The sequence below is a fragment of the Chelonoidis abingdonii genome, chromosome 1 (genome assembly GCF_003597395.2).
Source record: "Chelonoidis abingdonii isolate Lonesome George chromosome 1, CheloAbing_2.0, whole genome shotgun sequence".
Lineage (NCBI taxonomy): Eukaryota > Metazoa > Chordata > Testudines > Testudinidae > Chelonoidis > Chelonoidis abingdonii.
The window spans coordinates 123,106,086-123,128,928 of record NC_133769.1 but is presented as its reverse complement, the minus strand read 5'-3'; the positions used below and the strand labels follow the sequence as shown (position 1 = coordinate 123,128,928).

Sequence of the window (22,843 nt, the reverse complement as noted above, 5' to 3'; positions counted from 1 at the left end):
GGTGTGCAAACTAACCTGCCATGAACCCTATGGACCCTCCTGACTGACAGTTAGTGACCTTTGATCTAGGCCTGTCTCAAAGAGGACTAGATCAAAGTACACTAACAAAGTGTTAATACATGTCAGCAGCATCCCCAAGGACAGTTAGTCTGCAACAGGCTACTGCAGGGCAGATTCAGACCCCATCTTGCCATGAACTCAATGTTTGTGTAGACAAGCCCCTGCAGTGAAAGTCTAGAAAATTCTCACTAGCAGTGTCCAAATGTGCATTCGGTACAGTAACTGAGATATTTTAATGGGATTGTCACGTAATAAACATAATACAAAGCCAACACAGTACAAGTTGCAAAAAGTAGAATTGTGGGATTGGGCCCAAATCAAGGTAGTGCAATTTATACGTTAGTTGGGATCATCATTGTTATGATGCTGTTGTACCTCTTTAAAATAAGTGAGCAAGCTTGTGTTACATCCTTTTAGAAAAATACAAGGTCTTCCAGTTTTACACTTACCCTTGAAGTTACCTTGATACTGTGAGAACATGCTGGGGTTAATTATGAAATGTGAGCATTGTATTCTTGAATGTAAAAATCTGGCAAGTGACAGCCTAACAAGAAACGAGCTGCATTCGTAATCAATTCCCGTGTTTCAGTCTCTCCTTCTCTCATTGATCAGAAAATGCTTCAGGAATAATATATTGGTTTATAATATTTAAAAGGACACTGTCATGTTGCTTTAGGCTTCAAATCTTGGATTTGTGTAAAAGAGTGTATATTAACATAAAATCAATATCGGTGTATACATGTTTCCATGGGGTTTTTTGTTTTGTCTCTGTGAAAACAATTTTAAATGTATACCTTCTCTTGCACTGTTTGTAAAACACAAACACAACAGCATTGTGCCAATGCATCAGAAATAGAAAGTGAAACTGGCTTGGCAAAAGCGAAGCCACCTCTCCAGTTTGTGCACACCGAACGAAGTGCAATAAAGTGAATAATGAAAAGACAATCAGACTTTCAAAATTCTTCCAGCTCTCATCATCATGGCTTAGGTTTCCCACTTTGCTAAGGCCACTAGTGACCTTAAAATGGCCATGTGGCCAATAGACCATTCCCCTGCACTGTAATTTGCTACTGGAAAGCACCAACTGCATTCATAACTCCCAGCATAAGAGAGGAAAAGGGTGTTCCAGGGGCAGGACATGGATGGCATAGACTAGAGAAGGGTCATTGCAGGACCTTACAGTAGTGACACAAGTTATTACAGCTCCTTGCGGTGATCAGGGAGCTGCACTGGCTCACAGCAGTATAATTTTTGGTGGTGCTCAGAACTAGTCCAAGCAGAGCCGTCCCATCCATACGATGAACCGGGGCAACTACCTCAGGTCCCACACTTTGGGGGGCCCTGCATTTCAAGGGGATGCAGGGTCCAGGGCGGCCTGAAGAGTTAGTAGGGGGCCTGGCGGCAGCGGCAGCAAGTAACCAGGCCATAACCCGCCCTGCTCCTCTCCACCCTGCTGGCTCCCAGTGTCGCTCGGGAGAGGGTGTTGAAGCCGGAGAGAGGTGGGGCGGGGCCTTGGAGGAAGGAGTGGAATGGGGGTGGGATGGGGGTAGAGTAGGGGTGGGAGTTTGGGGGGAAGGGATGGGAAGAGGTGGGATGGAGCTGCTGCCGGTCCCAGTCCCCCTGCTAACCACCCAGACCACCTTGGACCTCGCATCCCTATGAAGCATGGGGCCCCAGAAAGTGCGGGGCCTGGGGCCTGGGGAAGTTGCCCTGGTTCATGCTGTGGATAGGATGGCTTTGAAAATATAAGCCCAAACATTGGTGGAGCTGGGCCCATGTTCCTGAATATTGGTGGAGCACAGGCACCACAGGCCCATATAACTCAGCGCCTATGACAGCAACCCCTCCTTTCTATTGCAGAACACTGGGCAACATGGTGCCTCAGTGAGGCACAATGCCTCCTTCTCTCAGCATATGCGCAATGTGCCCAGCCATTTGATGATGTCATGATCAGCCCGCCGTCGAAATAAGGCAGTTGGCATTTGTCAAGGATATGAGGCATAGTCCAAAGTTCACTGCAGCTGCACTGTGGGCCATTAGAAAAACCCCATTTAAAGAGATCAGCTGCACAGTTGCTTAGTCCTGTTTGAAACTGGTTCAGAGATGATCACAAGTGCCTTGGCATAACAAGACCTGGTTGACAGATGGTTGGGTCAGTGATGAGAGAGTGATTAATAACTGTCATCTCTGACCACTCATTGTACCAAGCAGATTCCACCATCATGCTCTGTGGTAGCAGAAACAACCATAAAGGGTGTTTAGAAGAGAGGTGAGCTGGTGGGTGGTTGAAGAAGTCTGCATACAAAAGCAGGTTGCTGTTCTCATGGATCTTGGCCAGCAACATAAAGGCCTCTCACAGTGAATATGGGGCAGTGCTATGTTACTAACTGTTGGCAATCATGGCAATGGAGTTGCATGTAAAGTCCTGGTAGCAATATGCATAGCTTTGTTAAGTTCTACATTGACCAGCCTGGTGTGAGACAAGTGACATCAGACAGGAGTGCAGTACTCTGCAGCTAAATAGCAGAGGGCAAGGGCTAATGTTCTAAGTGTTCGGGTGCTCATACCCCAGGTTTAACTGGCAACTTTTCTGAAACAACTGTGGGGTAATGGATAAGCATTCAAGTGTGCTACCCATCACTGCCTGGCCTGGGCCAGGGAAGCTAATGATCCAGCCAATGGACCAAATTCAGCGATGGATGAATCTTGGTTATGTGCTATCTGACTGTGAGCCCAATGTAGCACCATCCTTCGACTTTCAGGCCATTGGATCTGCCCTTTGAATTCTTCAGCTTAATGATGAGGACCTGTCGGCAGCCAAACACAGCACCATTAGTGTCTTAGCTACTTGTCTCAGTGTCGACGTAAGCTATTTGCAAGAAACTCATGTTGCAATTAGGCTAGCAGGATGTTATGGTTGCAATGGCTTTGGCCTCATTTCACTCATCCCAAATGCCAAATATGGCTGTGCAACATACATGTGCGCTGACATATCTGATGTTGTTCCACTTTCCTCCCCCAGTTTTTACAACATGATCTAGGATTGCCAATGTATATATGCCACCAAGTGAGCACTGGAACCAGTAGGTCCTTCCAATACTTGATCATCCACCAATCTTTGTTGCTGATTTTAACAGCCACCACTCTGAGTGGGGGTACATTGATTCAGATGATGATGTTGAACGGCTGATGGATTGGGCGACTAACAATGACTTTGTGTTGATTCACAATGCAAAACAACATGGTACATTTCTTTCAGCCAGATGGTTGAAAGACTACTCACCCGACCTTTGCTGGGTCAGTTCACTAGATGGCTGTTCACAAGCACTGAGCTGTGTAGTACTTGATAACTTCCCCCATAGCCAACATAGACTGTCATTCATTCACATTGGGCTCCAGCTACACATCAGTTGAAGCTCAATCAAGTGTTTGTCTTCTGGAAATTCCACTGACTGGGAAAAGTCTTGTGCCATACTGGAATGCAGCGTGGTTACAATTCCATTGCATTGTATCCCAACCCAGTCAAAGAAGACTACCACCAGTTCCAAGGAGCTATTTACAAAGCCACATGCTCAGTAATACCAACTCAGCTATTCCCTGCTCAGGAAATTCCAATTATCTGGCGACCTGGACATCACTGAACACCTGATTAAGTCTCTGAATGCTGCCATGTTCACTCAGTGGATGGAATCTACAGAGAAGCTTTGACTTCACTTATTGCAGCCGGAAATGCTGGAACTTGATCCACCGGCTGGGCACTACTCAACAACTTCATGTCAAAATCATCCACTGGTTAAGCCCAGTGAGGTTGCAAGCTATCTACTGTGGGTAGCACAGGTCTCAGTGGAGAAGCAATTCAAATGCAAAGTACAGGACGAATGGTGCCAACTTCGACATCATAACGTGGGCAGGAGTCAACCAGAGACATTCATGGTCAATGAGCTAGATAAGACCCTTAACTTCATCAAGTCAGACACAGCAGTGGGCTATGATAACATCTTGCTGGAATTCCTCAAACAGCTTGGATCAAAGGCATTACAGTGACTTACTAACTTCTACATATGGGTCATTAATGCCTCCTTAAGCTCCCAGCTATTCAGGACAAGGTCATTCAGTATGATAGACTTTCAGGTGGTTAACCAACTCTGCTCACTGGCATGGGAGGGAAGGACAGGCCCTCCTTGCCCCCCTTGAGGTGGCTTTAACAGGGAGCAATTCTTTCATTCAGCAGACTCCAGAGGCTGCTGTTTTGACCAGTTCCTGCATGAGAGTGAGGAAGGGCCCCAAGGAGAAAGCGCTTCTTGCACCTGTTCCTTTTTCTTGCATATCTAAGCAGATGCTAGTCGCCATGTAATCCATAATCTTTACCGTATCCCTTTCACTGAGTTGTAGATGAATTTTTTAAAAATGGAGAAATGTTTTTTAGACAGAATAAACGCAAGGACAGAAACACAGTAAGAGGTCATGTAATTTAATGCAAATATGATTTGATTAATGATGCTGTATTAATGTGACAGTACTAATGTGTCATGGTTCTTGGCCAAAATATAAAAATTACCATCTTAATTTTTCATTTAAAATCACTGAAGAATTTTAATTTGCCAGCTGCATAGCTAAAGAATCTTTTCATTACTGAGTATCTGTACATGCAAGTGTTGGGAGGGTGAGAACTCTCATTCCTTGGGCCAAGAGAAGCTGTAGGCATTGAGGAATGACACAATTTACAGGGACAGAGTACAGTCTACATGGGTTTCAATCACTCCCTATGAGTTGGCTCTAAGAAGGCATTGCAAATTCAGAGGAAACAAGGAACACGTAATTAGAGTGTATGTGTGCGGAAAAGGAGGTTGAAAGATTTGGGGTGGATACACAGTATGGGGCTAAAGCTTTCAGCTGCCAATATCTCACATGTAGTCCAGGCCAATTCTCAAATCACTGTTTAATAATAATTCTTGCCACTTATACATTCAAATTAAACAGAAGTGAAGTGCTTAAGGCCACACAGCAAATTGGTGAGAGAGCTGTTAGAAAATTCAGGTATTCCTGACTCCAAAGACTTAAGTGTGGCTGACATATGAGGCATCTAATGAAATGTTAGTCTCCAATAAGGGACAGTTGTCTCTCTTAGCAATGGCACAGTTTCTAGATTTTCTGTTAACTGGCCAAACTGCATTTTCTCCTGCTTTTGGAAGAAAAAAGATAATTTGAGGGCAAACATGAACTCATAACATGTTACATAGCTGATACTACAAATGTTTCAATATAGTCTTAGGACCTTGAAGGGGAATTAATGCAGCAGGTCCTGCCCCTTTTCACTCTATGGATGTCAGAGCTTTGAACCATCACTGCTGGGAAATCTAAGTTGTTCAGGTTTAGTCCCTTTTGACCCCTTAGTTACCTCTTGCAGCCCTTTACATAGATAAACAGACTGGGACTTTTTTGAATGATACCTCTTTACCCCTTTCCCTGTTTCATCAGCCTATTTGTGATTTTCTTTCTCCTTACTGTGTATCTGTTTTCTCCATATTCTTTGTCCTCATCCCAGAGGTGAAAGTAAGCCGGTACACCCCGGTATGGCTTCTCCTGGCAGCAATTTAAAGGGCCTGGGGCTCCCAGCAGCGGCTGGAGCCCCAGGCCCTTTAAATTGCTGCCAGAGCCCTGGGGAAGCGGCGGCGGGGCTCTGGTGGTGATATGAAGGGCCTGGGGCACCTGCTGCAGCTACCGCCCTGGGCCCTTTAAATTGTCCCCAGAGCCCTGGGGTAGCGGTGGGAGGGCTCCGGCGGCTATTTAAAGGATCCAGGCCTGTGGCAGCCACTACAGCCCCAGCCCTTAAAATAGCCACTGGAGACCCACCGCTGCCTCCCCAGGGCTCCGGCAGCAGGGCTCCAGGGACGATTTAAAGGATTTGAGGCTCTGGTAGCTTTTACCACCCCAGGCCCTTTAAATCATCCCTGGGGCCTGCTGGAGCCCTGGTTAGCAGCAGTGGAGCTCCGTTGGCTATTTAAAGGGTCCAGGGCTGCAGCAGCCACTACCGCCCTGGCCCAATAACTGCCAGAACCCCGCCACCACCTCCCCAGGGCTCTGGAGACAATTTAAAGCATCTGGGGCTCCAGTAGCTGCTATCACCCTGGGCCCTTTAAATCATCCCTGGAGCCTGCCGGAGCCCTGGGGTAGTGGTGGCGGGGCTCCAGCAGCAATTTAAAGGGCCAGGGGCTTGACTACCACTACAGCCCTGGGCCCTTTAACTCTGCAGCTGGTAGTTCCAGGGGTGATTAAAAGGGCCCAGGGCTCTCAGCTGCTGCCACAACAGCCCCAGCCCCAGGCCTTTTAATCCTGATTTAAAGCACCTGTATTTATGGCCCCGCCTCTTCCAGTAGAGGCCATGCCTATTTTGGTTGAGGCCCTGCCTCCTCCTAAGGGCTCCGGAGTACCGGTAAATCCTTTAAGTTACTTTCACCCCTGCTTCATCCTCTCTTTAAGCATCGTTCTAAACCAAGATTATGTTGTTTTTAATGCAAAAAAGTACAAAATGCAAAAGCAGCAGCAAAAAATAAATAAATGCCTGCTAACGGTGACTCCAAACCACACAGTCTGTTTTGCTTGGTGTCAGACACCTTCCAGACCTTCATATCTTCAGTCTCATACACGAGGAAAAAAACGAAACAAAAATAAGGTTTATAATTTTCTTCAGGCAGTTATACAAAGTGCAAAACTAAAATCAAATATACCCAAGAGAGGCACATTTCAGAATTTTCTCAGCTTCCAACACAGAGCAAAATTGAAAATACAATTTCCTTCCAGCCCTTTGGCTTAAATAAAAGCTTGTGAATTCTTATAAAAAGATCTACTATATTACTTTATTCAGCCTCCTGGACAGTAACTAAGTTAATAGAAGGCTGACTTGTGTTTTTAGTTGTTTTTTCCAGTTCCCTGAGGCTCACAAAAATATAACCCCTGCTTTTGCCTCTGTCCATCACCTACAGACATGGAAAATGCATGCAGCATGGCATCACATGGGGTGGTATAATCATAGGGGTTTCTAAACAGTGTAAGAAACTTCAGGTTTGAACCTCAACTTCCTATCAGGGTCAGCTCAATTCTTCTTTGTGAACTAGACTGAGTATCATGTGCTTCACTGTGCATACAGGTCTTTCAGCTGAGATCTTAAAATCTGGAGGTCTTGTTTTAGCAGACGTTAAAGTTTCCGTGGTACTTTTCTTAAAACCAGAAGTTTCCTCCTGAGTCCTGGGCCAAAATTAACACTCCTCCCACTGACTACCGGTGCGTGCTCTCACAAATATGGCAGTGTTTTAGTGTTACTGGAGCTATATGGTGTATAGAATATTTAGGGATTCTTTCATGATGATGAGTGCTAAATATATGTAAGACGGTTTTAATTTAGAGAAACAATCTCAGTGTGATGATTTGAGGAATGTGTCTACGTACACCTTATAAACTGGCGTTATGAAGTTGTTATGAAATTGTTGTATCATTGAATGCCTGGTATGTGGTGGTAGAGTCCACCATTTGCTGACAGGGAGTGTAACTTTCTTGTCCCTGGTCTCTGCCAGACCAGGAACAACGGCAAGTTATAAACTGTGTTGTGACTGAACAATGGGTATGCGAAGGTGTCATAAACAGATAGCTAAGGGTTAATGTTTCTTTTACCTGTAAAGGGTTAACAAAGGGAACCACACACCTGACCAGAGGACCAATCAAGAAACCAGATTTTTCAAAGCTCAGGGAGGGAATGTTTGGGTGTGTGTCCCTTTGTGTGTGTCTTTTGTCTGTCTCTCGGCTATGAGAGGGATCTTTCTATCTTCAAGCTTCTAATCTTCAGTTTCCAAGTTGTGAGTACAAAGGTAGAAAAACAATAGGCTTTTATTTTTTCATATTTACATGTGTGTATTGCTGGAAGTTAAATTGTATTCTTTTTGAATAAGGCTTTTATTCATATTCTTAAGCAATTGACCCGTATATTGTTATCTTGATACAGAGAGCATTTTATGTCTTTTCTTTCTTTTATTAAAGCTTTCTTTTAAAACCTGTTGTTTCTTTCTAAGTGAGGCTCTGGGATAGAAATCCTGTGCCAGGATTACGGTCTCTCTCAGGAAAGACTGGGAGGGGAAAAAGAGGAGGGGAAGGTAATTGTCCTCTGTTTGTATTTAAGGAGTTAAGTACAGTAACTTCCAGGATAACCACGAGGGAAGCCTGGGAGGAAGTAAAGGAAGACAAGGGGAGGGGTTATTTCCCTTTTGGTAAGACTCAAGGCATCTGAGTCTTGGGGTCTCCAGGAAGGTTTGGGAGACCAGAGTAGCCAAACACTGGAAATTTGACTGTGGCAGCGCTATAGATCCAAGCTGTAATTAAGCTTGGAGGTTTCATGCAGGCACCCACATTTGGACTTAAGGTTCAGAATTAGGACTACGCTTGACAGAAGGGTTGCGTGAATGGGAACAGTTGTGACCAAGTTTTCTCCAGAGGCTAGTGAATAGAAAACATAGAAGCATGGGCAGGATAGGGGGACATTTTTTGTAGCAGGGTTCTGTTTAACTATGGGACATGATTCGAGAAGCTGCTGCCGAGCGGGAGAGACACTCTCGATCTGAAGAGAAGCTGTGACTTCTCAGGACATGTAGCAATCCTGACAAAGAACAGGACTTTGCAAAGCTCAGAAGATCCCTAGAGTTTGTGGAAACTGATCATGAAATAGGTTGTTATTATTTTGTCAGATATGTTATTTCTCATCGCTGCTAAGTAAAGAGTAAATGTGTTTAGATTCCTGTGAACAACCGCACCTGCGTGTCTGTTTGCTTTCATGTCAAGTGTCCCCTAAGAAGCAAACGTATATACCTAGAAACAGCCATAGGGGAGTTCTGGAAGAGGAGTGTTTTGGCTTACAGACAGATCTTGATGGGTCAGCCACTATCATAGAGTAGGACATAGTGTGGACTGAAAGTCCAGCTGCTAAGGGAGAGCTACCAGAAGATCTTAGCTACAAGAGTATGCTAGACTCCCCCCCCTCAGCACAGTATCTGCCCTCCTTCAGACTCAGTAGGCCTCAACGCATGTTGCTAATGAGGTAGAGCCGTGCGTGTATCAGGCAGAAGGGACTCTACCAGGGCGGGTGTTGTGTGTGTGTGGTGTGTGTGTTGTGTGGTGTTGTGTGTTTGTTGTGTTTGTGTGTTTGTGTGTGTATGTTGTGTCGTGTGTGCGCAACACGGCCGAAGAGAAGAGATGAGGAGAGAGGCCAAGCAACTCCATTCCACTGTAACTTTAATTGCTAAAAGTCCAGATATAAACCCAACAGATAAATAAAAGTCTAATCATTTAATACTTGCCACCGGTGCCACTTCTACTGTTTCAGCTATAGTGTTAAATACCATTTGCTGAAGCCTGCTAGAATAGCTGAAAATGTACAGTGGTATACTCAGGCCCGCACAACTCATAAAGCTTATGGCGAGGCCCATACTCCAAAGAAACGTTGAGGCCAATAACCCGCCTCCACCTGCGGAACACCACCCTCAGGACCTATCCGCCGACCCAGTACCGAAACACCCCATTCCACATGCAACCCTGCAAAACAAACCCTCCTTCCGGCAGCGGCAGCCCCACCAAACAGCTGTGGCAAAAAGAAGGTTGGGTGGAGCGTGCTATGTGGATTTAATCAACCAGGGCTTCTACCACTGTAAGAGGTGCTGACGTCAGGCAAATAAAGGGCTGGACTCCGTGGCTGGGGAAACCGCAGCTTGAGGTCCTGGCAGGATTTAAGGGCCCAACTCCTCGCCACTTGAGGCCCGACCTTTAAATCCTCAGCCCCAGCCATCCGCTGGAACTGCGGCCGGGATTCAAAGGGCTCTGGGCTGCCTGCAGCCACGGGGAGCCCTGAGCCCTTTAAATCTCAACCACAGCCAGGAATCTCTGCAGGCAGCCCAGAGCCCTTTGATTCCCGGCCGCGACTGAGATATAAAGAGCTCTGGGCTCCCCGGGGCTGTGGGCAGCTCAGAGCCTTTTGAATCCCGGCCACAGCTGGGATTGAAAGGGCTCTGGGCTCCCCCACTCTGCAGGCAGCCCAGAGCCCTATGAATCCCAGCTGCGGGTGGGATTTAAAGGGCTCTGGGCTCCCCGCCGTTGCGGGCAGCTCAGAGCCTTTTGAATCCCAACCGCAGCTGGGATTTAAAGGGCTGTGGGCTCCCCGTCACTGCAGGCAGCTCAGAGCCTTTTGAATCCCCGCCTCGGACTAGGAAATCAGAAAACAGTAGTTCTAATCCCAGCTAACTAACTTGCCTTGTGTCTGTGCACAAATTGACTTAACTTTGTCATGCCTCAGTTTCCTTATCTGTACAATGGTGTAGGGTATCATACCTAACAAGGGAGTTTTGAAGCTTAATCAAGTAGTGTATGTGACATGCTAAGTATCACTACCAAGGCCCTGAAGTTCATTGCTTCCTTAAATACACTAACTGAATCCCCCCTTCAGTTTCAACAGAATATAGTGCATGTCACTTCCTGTCCTGTAGTGCTGCTCTGTGCTTGGTTGCTTCTTTTCACCCCAAAGGTGGCTGCATTTCAAAGGTGAAGGAAGTGATTACATAGGTCTGTAAATTGCCAACACTTTGGCATAAAAAGAGGCTAAGTCATTTATTATTTATGTAATTATTTAGTCCAATACCATCTTTGCCCATCTTTTGATATTCTGTAGGGGCAGCAGTGCCGCCTTCTGCTCCACCATGCCCTATTGGTACTACCATTTGATTTTCCATGAGTGCTTATTGTCCCTGCTTATATTGCAGCTACCATCTATATCTGGAGGCCATTCCACTACTCAGGACCTGTGGATGCCCTCGGTGGCCCATGACCAGGACCAGCTCTAGGCACCAGCATTCCAAGCTGGTGCTTGGGGTGGTAATCTGCAAGAGGCGGCAGTCCCTGTTGTTTTGCCCCCAAGCAGCGTGCTGAATTGCCACCCCGGGCAGCAGGGGCAGTCTGTGTGCCCTTAGGGAGGCAGGCGCATTTCCGCGATGGCGGCAATTCGGCAGCAGCTTCTATGTTCAGCTGTCTGCAGTGGCTTCAGCTAAACACAGAAGCTGCCCCCGAATTGCCGCCGCTGCAGAAACACGCCTGCCGCCCTATGGGCACACGCATTGCCCCCGCCGCCCGCAGCGGCAATTCGGTGCACTGCTTAGGGTGGCGAAAACTGTAGAGCCAGCCCTGCCCATGACATTGCCCCTGAGAAGGTCACCCAGAACTGAGGTTGAGAGACATGGACAACATATCACCCCATATCAGGAAACATGATCATATGTGCTCTCTTTAGTCTGTTCACAGAGTCAAATGCTAGGACAAGATTCCTAATACTGAAATCCTTAATTGTTCCTGGATGTCTAGCATTCAAAGAATGCTTACAATAGCTCAGCTGCATTGGTCTGGCAAACTTGTTTGTACGGCTGACTCAAGAATACCCAAGGCTATACTTTAGGGTCAGTTAAAGCAAAGCACCTGCTCTCATGGTGGTCAGTGCAAATGGTATAAAGAGATACCAAAGTCACACCTGAAAGCATGTCAGGCCTACCCCAGTAACTGGGAAGCAACAGCCCATGACAGAGCAAGGTAGCAGCAGATCTGCCATGGTGCCATTAACCGCTTTGAAGCAAGGCACATCAACACCTTATGTGAAAAACACAAACAGCGCAAAGCAGACAGACATAAGGAAACTGTTCTATCACTGACAACTGGAAGCAAAATGCTTACACTTGATCTATGGATATATCCCCATTTCTTGATTGTACAAGTTATTGCAGCTCTCAAAGCATTATTGCTATTTCAGTAAAGGATTTGGACAAGAAAAACAAGAAATGCTGGAAGAAGAATGGTAACACTCACAATTTCATTATAAGTAGGGTCAGTGCTTTTTGGAACGGCTTTTGTTTTCCTTCTGCTGACTTCATCAGGATCTGGTAAAAGATAAAATTCAGCATGTGCAGTTGGGGCAGAGCCATCTGGGAGATGCTGTAGAACAAAAGGGTTATAAATATGAATGTCTGTGTTTCTATCAAGAAAAACAAATGAGAGGTACCAAATTAAATCTGGACTTCAAGCAGACATAAGGAGACTTATTACATTGACAAAATTTTATTATATTATATAAATATTATATATTATATATTATTATTTATATAAAATGGAGTACTAACCAATGTAAACAACAGAAATACATTGAATTCAACCTCATATTGTGTTTGGAAAAGTAAATGAAAAAATAAAAACAAAATACAATTCTCCACATTTAATATTTTTAGTGGAAGAAACTTAGACCATCAATCCACTTTAACTTATGTGAGACTGGTATGCAATGTAGCCCTTACAACTTTCAAAGCAATGCACAGAAACTGGAGTTTAGCCAGACATCTCCTATTGACTTTAACCCATACAAAATGAGCCAGTTCCAATGTTGATATGGGGACAACTGATGGTTTTTAAGGGTGTTTCATAGAGGATGCTAGCACAGAAGATCCAGGAGCATTTTCAGCAACAATATGAGCAGGAAGGGATACTTACATAAAGTCTCTCTCTCCCCCACTCCCACCTTCACACAGTTGGGAACTCTCTTTTGTCCCCTTAGAAAATTGGCCCTTAGAAAAGGAGACGGAGATTGCAGATAGTTATGGTTAGTTATCTGGGAGAGGGTCTGGTATATTTTGTGAAGGGCTCATTAGTTGTGAGGAGAGACTATCATTAGCTGTTTTCAGTGACCTATGAATATAGGAACCAAATCAGGTCAGTGATCCATCTAGCTCAGAATCCCATCTCTGAAGCCCCTAGTAGGTATTTTACAGGAAGATGCAAGAAATCTACAAGTTAACAATTGTGGAATAGGGGGAAGTTTCTTCTGGGTCAGTTGTGGTTGGCTTATGCTTGTGCATAGCAGTGCCTGCATTTCTCACTTAGGATCTCCCAAACGAGGGGCCATCAAAATGCTAACAACACAACATGCAATTAGACAGCACAACATGTAATGTACCATCACAGGTGTTTTACTAAATATCAATAATTTTGAGGGTGTTTTTAGGCTTTTAGAAAGAAAGCATACTGGCCAGTTTGCAAGCACCTGAAAGAAGTGAGTATCCATGGACAGAAAGTGAAGTGAAACTCCATGTAAATTAACAAATAAAAGGATTTTCTGAGTGGATGGGCTCAGAGTGTTATTTTGGCTGCACAATCATATCTATATTCCTCATTTCAGCTTCACTTGACCCATTACAAAGTAGTTGTTCAGATTTGGATAATTCACAATATGAGACCAGAAATGTTAGATTTTCCTGCAGAAACAAAGGACAGTTACCTGTTCTGTAACTGGCATTCTTCGAGATGTGTTGCTTAGGTGTATTCCACAGTAGGCTTGCCACGTGCACTGGTGGCAGAAGTTTTTCCCGTAGCAGTACCCGTATGTGGGATGCACCCCTGCGACCCCTGGAGTGGCGCCTCTATATCATGCTATAAGGGGAGCCGCACGCTCCCCCCACCCTCAGTTCCTTATTGCCAGACAACTCCAACAGAGAGGAAGGAAGGCGGGATGTGGAATATACCTGAGCAACACATCTCGAAGAACACTAGTTACGGAACAAGTAATTGTCTTTTCTTCTTCGAGTGATTGCTCATGTGTATTCCAGAGTAGGTGACTCCAAGCTATATCTGATGGAGGTGGATAGGAGTGTAAGGGTTTCCGGGATGGAGCATTGCCCTACCAAACCCAGCGTCATCCCATGCTTGGGAGGTGATTGCATAATGCGAAGAAAAGGTGTGGACAGAGGACCACGTGGCAGCCCTACATATGTCCTGGATAGGGATGTGAGCTACATAGGTGGCCGATGACGTCTGAGCTCTCATAGAATGCGTCTTAACAATAGGTGGCGGGGGAACCCCTGCCAGGGCATAACGTGTGTATGCATGAGGTAATCCAGAGGGAAAGGCGTTGGGTGGAAATTGGTTGTCCCCTCATCCATTCACCCATCACAACGAACAGCTGCGAGGATTTCCGGAACAGCCTGGTTCGGTCCAGGTAAAAAGCCAGTGCCCTACGCACATCTAGCGTATGTAGGTGGTGCCCTTCGTTGGAGGAGTGGGGCAATCCATGTCTTGATGTCCTGATCCTTATGGAAGGCAGAGACCACCTTTGGGAGAAAAGCGGGGTGTGGGCGAAGCTGGACCTTATCCTTGTGAAGACTATATATGGGGGATCCGAGGTCAAGGCCCTAAGCTCCAAGACACGTCGGGCTGATGTGATAGCAACAAGGAATGCTATCTTCCATGACAGGTGATACCAGGAACACATGGCCAAGGACTCAAAGGGAGGACCCGTGAGGTGGGATAACATTAGGTTTAGATCCCTTTGTGGCACAGAGGGCTTGGCATATGGGAATGAATGATCCATGCCCTTTAGAAAGCGGAAGGTCATATTGTGGGAAAAGACGAGTGATCCTGTACCAGTGGGTAAAAGGCCGATATGGCTGCCAAATGCTCCCTGACGGAGGCAGGAGCTAGCCCTTAGGTTCTAAGGGACAGGAGGTAATCGAGAATAAGTTGGAGCAATGTGGACAATGGGCAAGTTCCCGGCTCCCTCACCCACCTAGAGAACCTGGACCATTTGGCCAGGTATGTCCGTCATGTGGACAGCTTTCACCTTTCCAACAGAACTTGTTTGACATTCTCCCAACACCTCTCTTCCTCCTCTTCTAACCACAGAGCAACCACACTGTCAGGTGAAGTGCAGCCAGGTTGGGTTGGAGGAGGCAGTCCCCTTCCTGGGAGAGGAGATCCAGGTGAAGTGGCAGCCTCCACGGGGGAGCCACTACGAGTTGCAGGAGGGTCCCAAACCAGTGTTGACAGGTCCAATCCGGGGCTATGAAGATGACCTGCATCCTGTCTGCTTTTCCTTTTTGCAGGACTTTGCCTATTAGGGGGAAAGGAGGGAAGGCATAGAAAAGTTGGCCTGACCACTGAAGGAGGAAAACGTCTGAGATCGTCCTCCTTCCCGCCCCTCCCCTGGAGCAGAACTGGAAGCAGTGTTGTTTCTGGTCGGTTGCAAAGAGATCAACCCAGGGAACTCCTCACTCCCGGAAGAGCTGTAGGATGACCTCCCAGTGGAATGACCACTCGTACTGGTGAGAAAAAACCCTGCTCAGGTGACCGGCTCGCACATTGTGGATGCCGGGTAGGTGGAAGGCTTGCAGGGAGATATCGTGGGCTATACAGAACTCCCACAGGCTCAGGGCTTCCAGGCATAGGGCCGAGGAGCGCATTCCTCCCTGTCTATTGATGTAATACATCACAGCCACATTGTTCGTGAGGACTCCGACCACCTTCTCGCGAAGGTGCCCCTTCACTGGTGCAAGAAGGAACCGAGGGTGGGATGAGTGCATGGCTCCCCTTTTAGCGCGATATAGAGGCGCCACTCCAGGGGTCGCAGTGGTGCTCCCCCTGCATGGGTACCACTAAGGGAAAACTTCTGACACCGGTGCGCTTGGCGGGCATGCACACCTACTGTAGAATACACCCAAGCAATCACTCGAAGAAGAACATATCTTTGATGAAGAGATGCTACAGGCATCCTAGCAATAAATAACATCTATATAGAAGGGAAGATGCATAGATGCATGTGTGCGTGCATCAATAACAATTAAGCTGATGACACAAAGACTTTTTTTTGTTTGTTACTTGAAGTGATCGCTCACAGTATACGATTTGGTTCAACCATACAGCTTAATGTGACTATGGCTAAAGTAGTTACTACTGTTTAATAGCATACTGCTGGCATTATACAAATCATCTACATTTCCTCCACCCCTCCTTTCCCCACCAAGAGTTTAGGACAGAAGTGAAAAAGACTATAGTCAATTTTAAATACATAAGGAATTTAGATAGGCAGGATGCAATTATGCAAATAGGAACTTCACTAGGGCATTGAGGCTAACAGACAATTTTATAGGACACAGCACTGTATTGTTAAATTAACACAGTATTAGGAGTCATACAATCCATTGAAAAGCCCCTCTCCAAGGCTTTTGGACCTGTCATCATATATTAAAAATCCAATCATACTGGCACCTACAAAAGTAAACTCAGCAGTCTCCCCCAAACTGGGCAGGAACAAACCAATCGAGCCTTAAACATCAGTCCAAGGTGCACAAATCCTCACCACCCACTTTCCTCTGTTAGGAAAAAGAGATAAGCTTTTCAGCATGCCTTGAAGGGTCAACATAGTTTAGACAAAAAGGGAGAGTGGATTCCAAAATTCAGGGTGCCTCATGGAGAATGCTCTGACAGCAGCTCTCTCTCTTTTCAACCGGGAAGGGGGTCCAGTTCAAGTCAAAAGCAGCATCTTCAATCCCACCCAGAAATGAAGAGTCAGCATTCACAGATCGCACATGTCACAGGATCATGGTGAAAAATGCCATAGTCAGTAAGTGAGGTATCATGTTCTATAGTAGCTTCAGCTGCTGAATTGAAATAAATATTGGATGAATAACTGAGTTTTTGGTTCAGCCTGCAAACTGAAAAATCAGGGAAAATACCTGGTGTGAGACAGAGAAAGCATTCCCCTTTAATAACTCTTAGTCCAGTGGTTAGGGCATTTGCCTTGAATGTGCAAGACCAGATTCAAATCCCCACTCAGGAGAAGAGACTTGAATGGAAACCGCCCTTGTACCAAATAAGTGCCCTAACAACCAGGCTGTAAGCTATCAGTCTCTCTGTTGAAACAGTTCCACCAAGTATAGGCTATACTGCTCTCAGATCTTTCCTGTTGAACGTACTTAAATATTCATAGGACCAAAGAGAGAATGATCTATAGCAATGGTCCCCAATCTTTCGGTGTGGTGGATGCCGGATAACTAGATGCCAAAATGCTGCCAGGGAGTGAGGCTGCTGGACAAGCAGCTGCCGAAATGCTGCCGAGAAGCCAATGTGCTGAAGAAATTGACCACAAAGTTCTGTATACATTGAAAAAATTCCAGCTAGTTTATATATTACAGCAAGCTCTAAAATAAGCAGAATCCTGAAAAACAGTCACCAGCCTTCTTTTATATGTCGGTTTTTCCTAAAACCTCAAAGGGGATGATAGAAATGTTACAAAGGGAGAGTAAACAACATTCCGGATCCACTATTCCTAATCCACTGGAGCCTCCATAGGCACCAAACACTTCCAGTTTGATTTTTAATGTTGGGTGTCTTCATAGCAGTTTCTAAAATGTCATGCACTGGTGCAAAGTTGCTGATAGGGAAGATGATAATGGAGCAACAGTATAAAAAACATTACCATACAAGGCACAATCTAAGATACAGAATTGCAAGAACATTCAAGTTTTGTGCAGAGAAAGCTGGTAAACTTTGGGTGCCAGTCAATGGAAAGAGGCACTTCTTTTCATATCCCCTAATTTAGTATTAAAAATATGTCTCACAAAATATACCCTCTGTAGCAAAATTCCATAATTCATTTCACGTTAGATTTCCAAAATCAAAAGTAGTATTTGATAAGTACCTACAGAAATCCACCTAGACAGGTTATGGATTTGTGTAATTCAATATTAAATACACTAGTTATATTTTGGAAAAAGAGAGAAGAAAAGATGATTACTCACCTTTGTAACTGTTGTTCTTTGAGATGTGTTGCTCATATCCATTCCAGTTAGGTGTGCACGCGCTGCATGCACGTTCATCGGAAGATTTTTACCCTAGCAACACTCGGTGGGTCGGCTGGGTCGCCCCCTGGAGTGGCGCCACCATGGCGCTTGATACATACCCCTGACAACCCAACCGCTCCTCAGTTCCTTCTTGCCGGCTATTCCGACAGTGGGGAAGGAGGGCAGGTTTGGAATGGATATGAGCGACACATCTCGAAGAACAACAGTTACAAAGGTGAGTAACCGTCTTTTCTTCTTCGACTGCTTGCTCATATCCATTCCAGTTAGGTGATTCCCAAGCCTTACTTAGGCGGTGGGGTCAGAGTGAGATGTCGCAGAGTGTAATACTGTGGAGCCAAAGGCTGCATCATCTCTGGACTGCTGAACCAGGGCATAGTGATAGGCGAAGGTATGGGCCGAAGACCAGGTAGCTGCGCGACATATCTCGTGGATGGGCACGTGAGTCAGGAAGACATCAGATGAAGCGTGCGCCCTGGTAGAGTGCGCAGTGACGTGGCTCGAGGGACATGAGCCAAGTCGTAACAGGTGCGGATGCACGATGTCACCCAGGATGAAATCCTTTGTGAGGAAATGGGTAGGCCCTTCATACGCTCTGCCACCGCGACAAAGAGTTGGGGTGTTCTGCGGAAGGGCTTGGTCCATTCGATATAAAAAGCGAGTGCTCTACGGACGTCTAGGGAGTGCAATTGTTGCTCCCTGCGCGATGAATGTGGCTTCGGGAAGAAGACCGGAAGGAAGATCTCCTGGCTAACATGGAAAGCCGATACCACTTTGGGGAGAAAGGCCGGATGTGGCCGCAACTGCACCTTGTCCTTGTGGAACACAGTATATGGAGGGTCCGCCGTGAATGCCTGAAGCTCGGAAACTTGTCTTGCCGATGTGATGGCCATGAGGAAAGCAGTTTTCCAGGACAGGTACAGAAGTGAGCAAGTTGCTAACGGCTCGAACGGGGTCGACATAAGTCTGGTAAGAACCAGGTTGAGGTCCCAGGTTGGGGCGGGGCGGCGTACCTGAGGATATAGGCGCGCCAAGCCCTTGAGGAAGCGAGATAGCATAGGATGTGAAAATACTGAGCAGCCACTCTCCCTTGGGTGGAAGGTAGAGAGGGCCGCCAAGTGTACCCTCAATGATGATACCGCTAAGCCCTGCTGTTTAAGAGACCAGAGGTAATCCAAGATGGTGGGGATCGAGACCTCGGCAGGAAGAACGTTTTGCTCTCCGCACCAGCATGAGAAACGCTTCCACTTGGCCAGATATGTTGATCTAGTGGAAGGCTTTCTGCTACCCAAGAGTACTTGTTGCACTGGGGCAGAGCAATGCAACTCAGACTGGGTCAACCACTTAGGAGCCATGCCGTGAGATGGAGCGACTGTAGGTCTGGGTGGTGAAGTCTGCCATGGTTCTGAGTTATCAGGTCCAGGTGAAGAGGTAGAGGGATGGGGTCGGTTATTGACAGGTTGAGCAACATGGTGTACCAGTGCTGCCTGGGCCACGCTGGAGTGATCATGATCAAGCAGGCTCTGTCCCTGCGTACTTTCAGCAGGACCCTGTGGACGAGTGGGAACAGTGAAAAGTGTAGAGCAGGTGAGTCGCCCATGGTATCAGGAAAGAGTCTGCTATCGAAGAGGCCTTGAAAGGAACAGAATATCTGGCATTTCCTGTTCTCACAGGACGCGAAGAGGTCTACACGGGGAAATCTCTACTTCCTGAAGACCGAAAGAATAACGTCCAGGCTAAGCGACCACTTGTGAGAAAGGAAGGATCTGTTGAGGTGATCTGTCAGGGTGTTTCAACTCCCCGGGAGAAAGGACGCTATGAAGTCTATAGAGTGGGCTATACAAAAGTCCCAGAGCCATTTGGCTTCCTGACAAAGGGTCGACGATGGCATCCCGCCCTGTTTGTTTATATAGTACATGGCTGTTGTGTTGTCTGTGAATATTGACACACAACGGCCTTGCAAGTGCTGCTGAAATGCCTGGCACGCAAGGTGGACTGCTCTCAACTCCCAGACATTGATGTGCAAGGCCAGCTCCTGAGATGATCAAAGGCCTTGAGTGCATAGATGTCCGAGGTGAGCACCCCAGCCGAGAGATGACACGTCCGTCGTCAGGGACATAGAGGGCTGGGGTGGATGGAACGGCAGCCCTGCACACACTAGGGAGGGGATCAGCCACCATTCGAAGGAGCCTAGGATGCTCGGGGGAATGGTGACTATCATGTCTATGGCATCTCTGCTGGTCGGTACAGTGAGTTGAGCCACAATTGGAGGGGATGGAGGCGCAGTCTGGCGTTCTTCGTCACAAATGTGCAGGCCGCCATGTGACCCAGGAGACCGAGGCAAGTGCGAACCGAAGTCAACGGAACAGCTTGCAGGCTCTGGATGATGGCCACCATTGCCTGGAACCGGGGCAGCGGTAAGCAGGCTCTGGTGAGACTGGAGTCCAGGGTGGTGCCAATAAAGTCGATCCTCTGGATGGGAATCAGAGTGGATTTTTCCACATTGATCATCAGGCCTAGATGTAGGAAAAGGGCCTTGACAACGCCGACATGATGGGTGACTTGTGCCTCGGAGGTCCCTCGGATGAGCCAGTCGTCTAGATACGGAACAACGTGTATCTGACGGCGGCGGAGGTGGGTGGCAACTACAGCCATGCATTTCATAAATACTCTTGGGGCTGTAGAGAAGCCGAATGGTAGGACCGCGAACTGAAAATGTTGGCAGTTGGCTATGAACCGGAGGTACTTCCTGTGAGGAGAGTAGATGGCTATGTGAAAATAAGCATCTTTCATTTCGAGGGCGGCATACCAGTCTCTGGGATCCAGGGATGTGATGATGGTCCCCAGGGATACCATGCGGAACTTCAACTTTATCATGAATTTGTTGAGTTCCCGCAGATCCAGGATAGGTCTGAGACCCCCCTTTGCCCTGGGGATTAGGAAATAGCGGGAATAAAACTCCGTGCCCCTTTTGTGTTTTGGTACCTCCTCTATGGCTCCTTTGGCAAGGAGCGTCTGACCTCCTGAAGGAGGAATTGCTCGTGAGAGGGGTCCATGAAGAGGGATGAGGAAAGGGAGTGAAGGGGGGGGCATGAAATAAATTGGAGGTGGTACCCAAATTCCAGCGTGCGTAAGACCCAGCGATCTGATGTTAGCTGGGATCACGCAGGGACGAAAAGGGAGAGGTGGTTGGAGAAAGGGGGGAACGGATCCTTTAATGAAACTGGTACGTTGCCCTTGGGTGCACTTTCAAAAGGTAGGTTTGGGCCCTGAGGGTGGTTTGGAGGAACCTTGGTTCTGGCCCCCTTGGGTGCCTGACTGCCTCCGATGACCGGTTCTACCCCGCCTTCTGGCAAAGTCCTGTCTCTGTCTGGGCTGAGGGTAAGAGCGGTGTGGCTAGGGGGAGGAACGGCCTGCGCTGAGTCACTGGCATGTGCATGCCTAGTGAGTGCATAATGACCCCGTTATCTTTTAGGCTTTGCAGCCTAGGGTCTGTCTTGTCAGAGAAGAGGCCTTGCCCTTCAAAGGGGAGGTCCTGGATTGTATGCTGGAGCTCCGTGGGAAGGCCTGAGACTTGCAGCCATGAGATACATCTCATAGTAACCCCGGAGGCTAGGGTCCTGGCTGCAGAGTTGACTGCATCCAAGGAAGCATCCAAGGAAGTCACCTTTCCCTCGTCCAGGAGGGCCGCAAATTCCTGCCGGGAATCCTGTGGGAGCAACTCCTTAAACTTGTCCGCCGTCGCCGCCCAGGTATTATAATTATAGCGGCTAAGGAGGGCTTGCTGATTAGCCACGCGGAGTTGGAGCGCCCCTGCAGAGTAGACTTTGTGCCCCAGCAAGTCCATGCACCCCGCGTCCTTTGATTTCGGGGTTCGGGCTTATTGACCATGGTGTTCTCTCTCATTGACCGACTGGACAACGAGGGAGCAGGGAACAGGATGGATGTATACATATTTGTAGCCCTTGGAGGGCACCATATATTTACGTTCCACTCCTCGGGCAGCAGGTGGGATAGAGGTCGGAGATTGCCAGATCGTGTTGGCATTGGCCTGGATCATCCGGATAAAGGGGAGGGCCACTCTCGTGGGGGCATCAGATGATAAAATGTCCACCACTGGTTCCTCTACCTCCGGGACCTCCTAGACTTGCAAGTTCATATTTAGTGCCACCCAGCTGAGGAGGTCCTGGCGGGCCCTCAGGTCAATTGGCGGAGGGCTTACGGATGATGTTCCGGCTACCGCCTCGTCAGGGGAGGAGGATGAGGAGAGACCAGGGACAAGCAGGTCAGTTGAGGCCTCTTCTTGGTGGTCAGCCTCTGTCTCCACTGGGATCTGGGAGTCTTGTGGCTGGACCGGCACTTCCTCCGAAGTAGAAGGAGGAGGGTGGCTTATAGTGGCTTCTGGCACCCGGTGTTCCGATGTGGCAGAGCGAGATGGGCCTGGATATGCACCTTGGGCCTGATGATATGCCCAAGGTGTCCAGAATGCCCACTGGTGAGGGCCATGATCTTGGGCCTGGGGCTCATGGAATATCCCGGTGGGCACATCGGAGTCTCTGTCCTGTGCGTACGAACTGTCCACCTGCGAAGACACGGACGGGTGCCGGGACGGCCAGGGAGGAGCTGAAAGACCCTGGTAAGAGTCCTTCTCTCTTGCCATTGCTGATCTCCTCTGCACCGGGGATCGGTACCTGAAGGCATACCGGTACCGAGAACAAGATCAGGACCTGCAACCTGCACGGTGCCAGGAGGTCGACCTGGATCTCGAGTGGCTGCGTCGGGAACAGCTGCGAGAATCTCGGTACCGGAAGCGGTGCCAGGAGCTGGAGCGGTACTGAGAGTACCGAGCCAGAGGCCGAGATGTCGACCTATGCCACGAGTACGAGTGGTACCGAAGAGGCGAGCGGTGCCGGGACCGTGATCGTCGATGGGACCGCGAATGGCGCTGGGACATGGATCGTGATCGGTGCCGAGCTGCTGGGTCAACTGAAGGCGGTCTCATTAGGGCTGGCTTGCCGACTGAGTGTAATACCTGCACTGGCGGTGCCAGGGGTTGAGGCAGGACAGACTCCGTCATAGCGATGAGG

At 47.7% G+C, this 22,843-nt stretch overlaps 1 protein-coding gene across 2 annotated transcripts in view; it reads right to left on the bottom strand.

Moving 5' to 3' along the window:
* The window catches only part of PIK3C2G (phosphatidylinositol-4-phosphate 3-kinase catalytic subunit type 2 gamma), a 337,252-nt gene that overhangs the window by 10,536 nt on the left and 303,873 nt on the right, over window positions 1–22,843 (bottom strand). For both annotated transcript variants that reach the window (XM_032796037.2, XM_032796039.2), the window contains one exon: window positions 11,944–12,069. In XM_032796037.2, the coding sequence (XP_032651928.1) occupies window positions 11,944–12,069 (126 nt within the window). The remainder of the gene's footprint in view (window positions 1–11,943; window positions 12,070–22,843) is intronic.